At 42.7% G+C, this 12483-nt stretch overlaps 2 protein-coding genes across 2 annotated transcripts in view; both read right to left on the bottom strand.

The window, feature by feature from the left end:
• The window catches only part of LOC117451962 (endonuclease V-like), a 180580-nt gene extending 177071 nt beyond the window's left edge, over positions 1-3509 (bottom strand). Inside the window, exon 1 of the mRNA XM_034090356.1 lies at positions 3359-3509. Coding sequence (XP_033946247.1) covers positions 3359-3402 — 44 coding nt within the window. The 5' untranslated portion in view covers positions 3403-3509. The remainder of the gene's footprint in view (positions 1-3358) is intronic.
• Positions 3510-6690: 3181 nt separating this feature from the next.
• The window catches only part of LOC117456338 (SEC14-like protein 1), a 48762-nt gene continuing 42969 nt past the window's right edge, over positions 6691-12483 (bottom strand). The window contains exons 14-16 of the mRNA XM_034096546.1: positions 12118-12369; positions 11734-11912; positions 6691-9662 (exon numbers count right to left, since the gene is read on the bottom strand). Coding sequence (XP_033952437.1) covers positions 9557-9662; positions 11734-11912; positions 12118-12369 — 537 coding nt within the window. The 3' untranslated portion in view covers positions 6691-9556. The remainder of the gene's footprint in view (positions 9663-11733; positions 11913-12117; positions 12370-12483) is intronic.

Here is a 12483-nt window from a genome sequence, read left to right as displayed (position 1 = left end):
GAAATATTAAAAAGACACAAAATAAATGATATGTCTATTAAATATACACTCAAGAGTCCCAAACTAATTAAATAAAAATGTGAAACTATTTCACAACTGCTTATACTGCACACCACGTCTGTAAACCTAACTAGATAAACAAGTTCTTCATTTGGAAAAAAAGTAATCGTGACACATACAAATTCCACAAAATCTTGAGCATGTGAGCTGATAAATGATATGTTGGTTGACTCATGATAATCAGGTCTCTTATGAATGCCATTAGCGGTTTTCTGTAGCATCAACATTTGATTTGTTATTGTCTCCTCAGATTTCCACAAAGTAGAATAAGTTGTTTTGTGCAATATTGCAACAGAGCACACACAGTATTACCCAATTATATATTAGGTCACTGTATTGGAAATATTTATCATTTTTTAAACATTAGTCAAATCATGGATCGGATTTCGAGGCGTAGTCGTGGGGGGGGGGGGGTCTGCAGTTCGGTGGACTAAGGATTGCACCACTGCTTTTTGCAGATGATGTGGTTCTAATGGCTTCATCGGTCTGCGACCTTCAGCACTCACTGGATCGGTTCGCAACCGAGTGTGAAGCGGCTGGGATGAGGATCAGCACCTCCAAATCTGAGGCCATGGTTCTCAGCAGGAAACCGATGGACTGTCCACTCCAAGTAGGGAATGAGTCCTTACCCCAAGTGAAGGAGTTCAAGTATCTCGGGGTCTTGTTCTCGAGTGAGGGATCAATGGAGCGTGAGATGGGCCGGAGAATCGGAGCAGCGGGAGCGGTATTGCAGTCGCTTTCCGCACCGTTGTGACGAAAAGGGAGCTGAGCCGGAAGGCAAAGCTCTCTGTCTACCGGGCCATTTTCGTTCCTACCCTCACCTATGGTCATGAAGGATGGGTCATGACCGAAAGAACGAGATCGCGGATACAAGCGGCCGAGATGGGTTTCCTCCGCCGGGTGGCTGGCGTCTCCCTTAGAGATAAGGTGAGAAGTTCGGTCATCAGGGAGGGACTCGGAGTTGAGCCGCTCCTCCTTCGCGTCGAAAGAAGCCAGTTGAGGTGGTTCGGGCACCTAGTTAGGATGCCACCTGGGCGCCTCCCTAGGGAGGTGTTCCAGGCACGTCCAGCTGGGAAGAGACCAAGGGGTAGACCTAGGACCAGGTGGAGGGATTATATCTCTTCGCTGCCTGGGAGCACCTTGGGATCCCCCAGTCAGAGCTGGTTGATGTCGCCAGGGAAAAGAAAGTTTGGGGCTCTCTGCTGGAACTGCTACCCCCGCGACCCGACCACGGATAAGCGGGAGAAGATGGATGGATGGATGGATAGTCAAATCATCGTTACAATATACATTCAAATGATAATAGGTATATATTTTTAAGAGGATCCGTACCAAAAGAATGCATTCATTATCAATTAATTGTGCAGCCATAATTTATATTTAGTATCAAATGTTTATCTTTTGTTTGTAGTTGGTCTATAACTCACTTATTTTGTATATTTATAATGTGTATTTGATAGAGATACACTATAGATATATTTCACTGTTGATTTGTATATATTTACTGTTTATGTGTTTGTTTACTGATTATATGTGTTATATTATGTTAATTTTAAATTATATTTTGATTTATATGCGATGCCCTGTTTACAAGCTGCTGCAATGGTTCAACATTTTAAGTAATATGTGAATCTAACATAATCTAACATTCTTAAATACACACACACACACACACACACACACACACACACACACACACACACACACACACACACACACACACACACACACACACACACACACACACACACACACACACACACACACACACACACACACACACACGACTTAATAGTGAATCACTAGCCTTCTCATTACAACCTCACACATCAGTGCTGTAGTGATGGGAATTCCGATTCCCTTCGGGGACACGAATCTTTTGATTCAGTTCACTTGAAAGATTCGTTCACTGATTCGTTCACCGGTTCGCGTGATTTGCACGTTCGCGAACGATTCGTCTTTGTACTTAATTCGTTCAGTGAGTCTTCACTACTGCCGAAGTCCGTACAAGAAGTTTGCTGGCGTAACATTTATGATATTAAAACACATTTTCCACCTCACCTTGTTGCCCCATGAATTATGCACTGGGAATAGGCTACATATTATTTAAGAAATATAATTGGCCATTGTTAAATCTCTCATAAATGTGTGCCTGACTATACGATGTATTACAGCAGGCTAGCACGTTATACTTTCAAACCCATGCATGGACTATGTGTTTAAATCCCAAAGCATTAAACTCCATTTGGCCGAGTTCAAAGTGAATACAAAGATATATCCTCTACATCGGTGACGATTTATTCATATTCTATAGTATGTACCCATCTATGTTTACCTTTAGCTAGCGGCTAAGCTAGTGGGACGCTACGGAGCCCAGCTATCCGCTCTCTGAAGCTTTTAGGGCCGACAGGGAGAGGAGAATGTCCCGCTAACGCTGTGTGAGTGTTTCACATTAGCGGGACGCTATGGAGCTCAGGTATCCGCCATCTGAAGCTTTTAGGGCCGACAGGGGGAGGAGAATACAACGATGTGTGTATTTATTGCTAAGCTAGCGGCTAAGCTAGCTGGACGCTACGGAGCCCAGCTATCCGCCCTCTGAAGCTTTTAGTGCCGACAGGGGGAGGAGAATCTCCCGCTAACGCTGTGTGTGTGTGTTTCACATTAGCGGGACGCTATGGAGCTCAGGTATCCACCATCTGAAGCTTTTAGGGCCAACAGGGGGAGGAGAATACAACGATGTGTGTATTTATTGCTAAGCTAGCTGGACGCTACGGTTCAGGTATCCGTCCTCTTTATTGCGGACAGGTTGAGGAGGATGTCCCGCTCCTCTGTGTGTGTGTGTGTGTGTGTGTGTGTGTGTGTGTGTGTGTGTGTGTGTGTGTGTGTGTGTGTGTGTGTGTGTGTGTGTCAGAGCTCAGGTTCTGATTACAGTAGCTACACTGTAGGAAACAGTTCTGTTTCCGCCAGTTCTTTAAGTTCGTCGTTCGCGAACAGCTTCTCCTTAGCGGCGACTCAAACAAACGAATCGTTTTGTGGGAGGAATCAGTTCATCTCGTTCACTTCAAAGATTCGTTCAAAAAGAACGAATCGTTCGCGAACGACCCATCACTACAGTGCTGCTGAGGACTGGTGGCATTACTCCATAGAGACAGAGAACAGTGAAGAACCTTCTGTCAGCACACGGAGCACTGTTTCATATCAAGCTAATACTTAGCCAATGATAACAAGTGGGATAAGTTCCATTGAGTTGTACTGTAGAAGTCACGTGTAATGAATATTAGACCAGAACAGCTCTAACCTCTCCCACTGTTTCACCAAATCTTCTGCGGGACGAGCAGACATCTCTATCCGCCGGATGAGCAGGACACAGTCCGCAGAAATGATTTTTAATTCATAAAATCCACTGACAGAAGCAGCGTGACGTCGGTGAGTGTAGCGCGGGGGTGGCGTACCTATTTTCCTTCCGCGTACCGCGTCAAAGCGAGGGCGGAGCCTGCGCTGGGCGCCACAGTTGTGTTGAGCGGGAACATCATGCCCTCTAATGGCCAAAAGAGAGTACTATACTTAGAGAGAAATTACTGAATGCAACCGAATGCAACGCGTTATTCTACTCTACTGGAACTACAGCTTCTATCTCTTGTATTCATTGGGAACAGGGGCGGACTGGCCATACCTGTGTGTTCTGGAGAATCACAGAACGGCCGGTCGTCAGCGGGCATTTAAGTTGGTCCCCCATCCCTCTCTATCAATGTAACACTGATCCACACATTTACTGCAGTTGCTATTTCTGGTTATAAAAAGCTACATATTTCAGTTTATTTTATATTTAATGGACTGTAATTGATGTATTGATTCCAGTCACGGCAGCTGGCATTTTACTATATCAGAGACAGCTTTAAATCCTTAAAGCTAAGAGCTTAATGGCATTGATGGATTACAAAATGTGACTCAGGGGCCCAAAGTATCAGGGCACCCCCTGGTCTTCACCAAAAAATATCACTCAGTGACATGTAACAACAAATAAGAGACTCAAACTGACCACAATAAAAACATACAAAAGGCACAATTGTAGCTAATGTTTGAGTAAAGCAGTGATGATAATGTAATGTAAACTGCAGTTGCTCTGATAGACTAAAGGCCAAGATTCAAACCACATAACTAAAATGTCTTTAATGTATTTCTTACTAAATATCCTGTCTATCAAATAAATGCAGAAAAGACGCAGAAAAATCATGCCAATCTTAAAAAAACGTTTGTTAAATATGGTGTGCCTCAGGGCTCTTACCCCTCCTCTCTTTTGAATGTTTCACTCCTTTCTAAATAATATGAAATCATGGAACTCATTTCTGCTGTCTGTCGCACAGATTATACATTGCTATAAGAATTAGAATTTAGAACGTAGAAGAAAGTTGTTTTTCATAACTGTGTGATCTCGCAAAGTTTGATTGCCAACAATCTGTGTCCTTTGATTCTCTTCTATGCTTTGATCTACACCTTTAAAATATCAACAGTACTTCCCCCCCCCCCCCTACATACAGTCAAACACTGACAGCAGAACTGACAGAACCATTGAGGGGGGAACAAAACAGAAAAAGAGTCACATCATATCCTTTTTTTCTTTTTTAAAGAATTATCATTATTCGAGTCAGTGATGCAGCAAACATAAGACATTTTTATGAGTAAAAAATCCTTATATCGGTAATTTTCAGGTTTCATATCAGTATGTAGTGTCTCTACTGGGACATGTCTCCATGCTTTAATGTTCAAAAAGCTCTTTATTTTTCTCATACAGCACCTCTTTTCACCCTCTGTCCGAAACCAGAGCCCAGTCTGCTCTGATTGGTCTGTAGTGATTGGTCAACTGCGGCCACGCGAGGACGAAAACGGCTAAACGCATAGGATTAACGCAAACGCAATCGCAAACAAGCTTCCATCCACACGCAATAGTTATCCGGATAGTGTCTGTCCACACGAGACCGCTCCGTTTAGCTCCAACCGCTGGAGAAGCTGCAGTACATATGCAGGAGCCTCTACGTGGCGCTGTAACTTCCTCCACAAAAGCAGCGAAGAAGCATGGTTGTCATGGTTGCCCTTCTGTTTATTCTCCGCGGTGGGGGCCGAGGGAACCGGGCAGAGTTTTTCGCCAGTCAACATGTATTAAAGTTTAAATCTTCCGAAAAAAATTATAAAAGTGCCGGTCAAATGTCTTCTTTGTTATTTATTGAGCTTTAAAACAAATGAATAACGACTCTATATAATATAATAATAAAATAATACACGGAGCCTCTCTTTTTCCTCCCTCTCTTCGGACAGCGTCAGTGTCTGTCTCATGCAGCAGCTCATCCAGTAATCAGTGACCCGGCCGACAGTAAAAATAAACATATTTATAACTAGTTTAGGGAGTTTGAGAGGTAATTAAAATAGCTAAGGGTGATGATCTGACTTGAAGTGTGTGTTTTGCTGCAGCGGGAGGAGCTGCAGGTGAGCAGAGCTGCGTGTCTCCGTCCTGTCAGATTAGACTTCACTCACGTCCATATCGAGAGAAAGATAAATAATAAATAAATCGAGAGAAAGATAAATAATCTGAATTCAGGGTGCAGTTTACTTTGACGTGGGGGTGAGCAGCAGAGGTGGGGAGAGGCGGGGCTATTGCCTCATCATTATTGCTGTAGATGTTGCACAAACAACTGTAGCATGGTCAATAGCGTCCGGAGCACGATAGCAACTCTGCAATCCGCCATTGTTGTTGTTGTTGGTGGCGAAACACTTCAGCAATGGCGCGGGGTAAGCGGAGGTGAGCAGAAGAGGTGGGGCTATTGCGCAATCACTATCAGTGATCTGAAAATGTTCGGATAGGGCGTACACACGGAGCCGTTTGACCCCCCAGAGTTGCGTATGCCTTTCTATCCACCTTGGGACCCGTTATCGTTTCCTCAGTCGTTTAGTGCCGTATTCGGTCGTCCTCGTGTGGCCGAACGGTCTATATGACACTAAACAGTAACGCAAACGACCAAATTCGTACTCGTGTGGCCGCAGCCTTCCCACCCCTTAGCCATCACATACATTGTGTTGGGGCACTAGCCAATAGAAGCACAATTGTTACTTAGTAATGTCACCATGTTGCAGAAGTAAACAAAGGAGTCCAATCGAGGTGTTTCAGACAGGGGGAGTGTGTGTTTTTTTGTTTTTGTTTGGCAAAAGATGCAGTTTACATTTCTCTTTTAATTCAAATAAACTGTCCAGGCCAAACATATTGTTTTAGTTATGGATCTTAAATGTAGCTTCATTCATCACCCAAGCAAAACTAAATAGGTTTCTCCCATGTTCCCCTTAAACTGTGGGTTTTCTCTGGAAGTTTTTCCTTGTACGATGTGAGGGTCTAAGGACAGAGGGTCTAAGGACAGAGGGTGTCGTTTTTCTCATACTGATATTCTGAACAATCTGTGCTGTTGCATTTGCTGTAAAGTGTCTCTACTGTAGGCTATTTTTATTATATGTACAGCACTTTGGCTCCACCAAAAATTGTTTATAAATGTGCTATATAAATAAAACTTGATTTGAAATAAGACATTGATAACAGACGAAAAATAGATAGACAAAAATAAATGTGACACTTGCATGTATTTTCTCATAATTCAAGTTTAATGTTTTCAGAAAATGTAAAGGCGCCTTATTCTCTTTTTATCCAAACATGTACTTTCAACATTATTCCTCACATCAAGGTAAAGAGAAGATATGCAAAGTAGAGAGAAAGATAATAAACAAGACAAACGGTTATAGCCCTCATCTGTAAGTGTAAGTGCTAAAGTCAGAGAAGAAGGACGTTTTCAGGTAGCCTATGTGGAACACAACATCTGATCCGAGTACACGTCTTTATGCCGATGGCTTCAAAAAAGATCCAATTGGCTTTGTACGAAATACACTGTTTGAAAGCAAGTGTGCACATGACGAAAGTTGATAGAGAAAGAGAGACAAAGAGAACTATAAGAGTTTTATCTGAACATTGTGATTTACCATCAGAGGAACCATTGCAGACAGAGTAATGGAGCCTCCTGAGGAAGCAAAGTTAGTAATGGAGTTCCAGACATGCTTCAGAGAGAAAGACTGCCGTGAGAGGCAGAGGCTCTTTTACAAGCATATCTTTTATCCATTCTAGCATTTATTCTTTTACACCATCATACACACTTTAAAGAGCCCACCAATCTGAGGAGGTCCTTTCACTCAGTAAAGCATGTCATGTTATTGCAGTTAATGATATAAACAAGTTAACCCCTTGACCTTTCTTTAATAGTTCAACAAAAAAGTTTCATATATCAAAAACAACCACACACACAGGGTTAGTATTTTCCGTCGTATCTTTTTGTTTGTTGCCGTCAGCTGCACTTGATAACCATGGCAACAGCATGACAATGACTCTTGGCAATGGCGGTCATCTCCACCCTCCACAGCAAAAACTGTTGCATGGATGTGTTGCATTTAGAAATGTTAATTCGATTGGTTACAGTAGTGACCTTGAAATAAAAAGCAGGTACTTTTCTAACTGATGCTTACAAAGGCTAACATGGTATTTATTGACACAACTCTTAAAATGGCTATGTCTTAATCTTTTAAATAATATAGATCTGTAAACCCGATCACCACGAGAGCATGCAGTAAACACGGCACACTGCGTCACCCCATCACCTTCAAAACACAACCCCACTCAACACGAGCACATGTACAGTATCAATGATAATCACTCAGTAACATTCATCCTTAATGCACGCTGAAATCTACACCACTCTGAAAAATAAGTTGAGAATGATGGCGGCCTGATAGCATCACGACCTTCAAAATGTGTTCAAAATCAGTTGCACATTCACAAATCAGGCAAGGCATCACCTTAACGACGTGATTTCGCATCTCAAACGTGAACACGCTGGACAGGAACCAAACAAACTGTAAGTCGTTCAAAGGAAAATAAAAAAAGGTGTCAAGGAGAAAATCTGGCGACTTATTTGTGTTTCTCTCCTGACACAGACTTTGTGGCTCAGTCTGCCCGCCTGTACGCAACTCACAACATACATCTGCAATCAGCGGCCATGATCTTCCACGTAGCCTACGTCTCAATGATAAATACAAATATTTCACACAGTAGAAAGTCAAACCTTTGTTATTGCTTCTAGCGGATTTACGCCGCTAAGACCCGGGTCAAATATTCAATGTTTTTCAATGTGTGATAAAGCCATCGTGAGACGGGCGGGTGGGTTTTTTAAAAACAATTTAAAAAAAAAGTGCACAGGCGCAGGACACAAGGAATATTATTTTCTCACCAACTAGCAACTTTGCTGACACTATCTACATAAAGCGGTGCAGGAATGAGTCCTAAAACCCAGAAAGGAGTTAGCGTACGACTTCCGCTTCCCTTCTCTCAACGTTTTTTTTCCATGCTTTTTGTTAGATGACTGAAACAAGATCTGACGTAAGAGATTTTCAAGTTTTGTTCTAAAACACAAAATACGTCGGTAAATACTCCACTAATACATATCTGAAGCTTCTATGCGTAATAAAACAGTGGTTGTTAACACGGACTAATTGAGGCAGAACATTAGCCGTCTTTGGCTCAGCGGTGGTGACGCGCAGCCATGCGACCATGATGTAGTGGTTTAAAGCGTTTTAGCTTTTAACTTCTTGCAATTTAAGTTACGCTTCAAAAATGGTAAATGTGTCAATATGAGGAGATACCTTGCTCAACATCAATGTAAGTATCATAAACGTGTTTGCCAAAGATTTTCTGCAAAATTCGGAAATGGAAAACTCCCATCTCGAGGGAGCTCTCTTCCGACATGACATCATCATCTCTGCACCACTCGGCTGTGAGCTCCACCCGCTCCGGAGCTCCTTCAAATTGAAAAACGAATTATTTGCACATGATCTTTGACCCAAGTCCAGTTCAGAGTTTTCCTCCACCCCCACATTTGACCTATAAACAATTCACCAGATTCAACCAACCGCTCTGGGAACATGGCAACACACTGTCAGTCCATGTGTGTTTCCATGTGTGGAGGCGTTTGTCTGTAACAGTGTTTCGGAGAGCGCACATGATGAGATTTGAATGCATATATGTAACAGCGCCTCCAGGGTCCTCATCTGAGCCCGCCGCTCCTCCAGATGAGAATATTGCTTCTTTCAGCTTCTGGTGCCGCGAACGCACCGCCTTTTATCTCCCGACCTTTAACATGTCAACAGAAACATTCTGATAGTTCAAACTGCAGTACAGATACCAGGCACAACAACATATATTACCTTTGTGCAAATAAATCAGCCCTTGATTTTATTTTTTTTGTTGCCTCGTATATAATTTTTTAATTCTTTGTCTTCTGTTTGTGCAAGCATGCTTCAGTTCCAAAGAGACTGGCTGTGCAATGGAGTCCAAAGACAAGGAGGGAAGGAGGGAGAGAGGACAGTTGGTAAGGGCAGTGGAGAGGGGCATTGTGGGGATTGAAGTCCTCAGCTTCTACCTGGAGATCATAGAGCTGGACTGTGATTGGCTGGAGGATGTGGTGACAGCGCTGAGCTGAGAGAAGCCGCTGTGGCTCGACTCCAGGCTGGTCATGGAGCCCCTGAGGGGGGGGGGGGGAGGAGAGAGAGAGAGAGAGAGAGATAGAGAGAGAGAGAGAGAGAAATTGGTATAAGTTGCATCACTTAGCATTAATTACCATATGCAGACAATAGCTAAAATAGTGGCTTGGCCAATTTTGGAGTGATTTTCGAGGTATATTTAGGATGTTGAATCCATTTTAAGGATAGAAATGGCAGTTTTGAGTCCTCTCACACTCCAAAATCAGCCTGCCGGGAGTACAAATATTGTCATTTTCTGGTTAAAACTGCAATTTTTTAATCAGTAAAGGTGAGAAATTGATTCAACCTCCTCCTTTACATTAATTTGACATGAATGAATGAAAAAGGGACAATTTAGTATCACTTTTCTCAGGCCTATAACATCTCCCTACAGTTAAGGGTTAAGTTACATTAAGGGTTTCCTTAGGGGTCATTTGTTTAAGGTCATCAAATACAACTGGAGATGTTTAAATCTTCATTCCAAAACCCAAATAGAAGCTTTCAATGTAAAGAAACAACATTGGGTTCAGCCCGAGTGAATATGTTGTTCTGCAGGTGCATTACAGAGTTGTTTTGGAAAATCCTGGTAAATACAAATAAAATGAGTTAGATGTTAATCTTAGAGTCTGTTTCAGAAATCAACGTAAAATGAAACAACAGGAAGTCAAATTCTGGAAGTAGGTAGTGAAGAAAAACAAAAACAGACGGCAGGAAATGTTTCTGTAAGAAGGGTTACAAGTGCATGTGTTGGTGTGTGTTGCGTATATGAACACCAGTGTTCATTTTGTTAACATCAGCTACGACTAAATATGTTCACCAACAACCTTTTTTTTCCATAAGACTAAAACTGACAATAATGTACACAATTGTTGACAAATGAATGACACCAAGAAACGAGGTCTTGTTTTGGCTAGACTAGGTGGAATGGGATGTTCAATCAAATCTGATGACACATTTTTAATTCACTGAATGTAAAATAGTTTTGATCATTTTATCCAACTGGGTCTTTCCAGAATTGGAGGACATTTTCTATCCAACCTATGAAAGTTCAAATAACCCATGCCCAACATTTTAAAACATGTCCTAAGACACAATGTTAATAAAGTTGATAAAAAGTGTTGATAATATCAGATGGCACCCCGTAAAATGTCATTTTAAAATGCCCATACATTTAAGCAACTAACACTTGATGGAAAAAATGGGTTGGCTAAATAATATCAAAACTGACATTTCAAAAAGATAGAAGCTGACAAAATGGACACTGGTGCACACTTGGGTATAAAGCCGTGAAGCACTCGTTAGCTGATTGAACCCTGTCTGGGATGTCTGATGTCGTCAGTCATGCAGTAAGAACACTGCCGTCTCAGAGCAAGGATCATGTCTTCAGTGTGATCAAAGCATCCTGTTAGCTTAATGCAGTTAACAAGATGCAAACAGGAAGCAACTTTCTGCTGCATCACAAGCATGACTGCCGCAATGAGCTAGTGCTAAAGGAAGGAGGGGCAAACACTGAGCCACTTACAAACTCTGCACATCATAGCAAGCCGTTCTTCACAGCAAGAAGACGGAGCAGAAGGAGAGGGTTGGAAAGCTGGATTAAAAGAGTCTCTGAAGGAGGGAAGCATTTCAAAAACTCTGGGGCCTAAAAACTAAAGGCTCCTCATATTACAGATTTTAAATTGATATCCAATGCAATGCGGGGACATTATAGCTCGTTGAGAGGGGGAAATAAAGAACAAAGAGGGAGCAGTCATAAAGAAATTATGTTTTGAAATTAAACAATGGTACAGAAATATGGATAGACACACTTCACGTATGGTTGAAAATGTCTTGTGTCTGTGTTATGGGCCCTGTGTCTACAAAGCGTCTTATCCATGGGAAAAAAACACACCCAGCTGTTTTTTAATGTTTCTATGGCAACAATTTCTTGTAAACACATCACCACTTTCGTTGGACAGAGTAGCTACTCCCCATTTGGTTTTTATGGTCCGTTTGTGGTTCTTTATATACGATATCTCACACTCTGTATGATAGGACTCCACAGCCATAAGGATGACACACACAGGTACTTACCTAAAGTCCTCAGAGCCCAGCACCTCGGTGTAGAACATGACTTTGCACTTGTGCGAGGAGACCTGCAGGGTGGCCAGCACGTCGTCCACTCGGGGCAGGTTGGTGGCAGAGCAGGCCGGCATGTTGTGGAACTTCCACTGCAGGATGTAGAAACCAGGCCAACGCGTGATATGGGAGCCCTGAAGAGAGGAGGCATTCAAAGTGTGATGTTAGGGACCGACAAGCAAACACAACTCGAGCATAAAGCGTAAGCGTGCTCAAACATGTCCGGGTTCACAGTGCTGGCAAATAAACTATAAAGTATCCAGATTGATCGTAACGTTTAAAGCGATAACAGCCCCCCCCCCAAAAACTAATAATGGCAGCACAATCCTGGAAGCTCACCTGCACACTCTCGCCCTCCCTGCAGGTGAGGGGGGACTCCACCATGCTGAAGTCCTGCCCCAGCACCCAGGACTTGTCTATCAGCTGGACGTTGTTTCCCACGGGGGAGGTGATGCCGTGTGCTCCCAGGGGGTCTTTACGAGGAGGTGCGGGGGCCCTCTTGGAGTGGTAAATGTTGAAGACCACATCGCCTTTGCACATGTCAAAGTCCCAGGTGATGACGGAGGAGGCGTCGATGATCTCGATCAGAAGCTGTTAGAGGGAGACGGGTGGGAGGTTCAACAGATATGAGTGGGTTGGCTAGAAATTGCGAGATGTTTCAGGAAAGAACTAAACCAAAGAAAAACTAAATATTTTACCTCTTAA

Source organism: Pseudochaenichthys georgianus, chromosome 1, assembly GCF_902827115.2.
Source record: "Pseudochaenichthys georgianus chromosome 1, fPseGeo1.2, whole genome shotgun sequence".
NCBI classification, from domain to species: domain Eukaryota; kingdom Metazoa; phylum Chordata; class Actinopteri; order Perciformes; family Channichthyidae; genus Pseudochaenichthys; species Pseudochaenichthys georgianus.
This window is presented reverse-complemented; position numbering and strand designations above follow the sequence as displayed.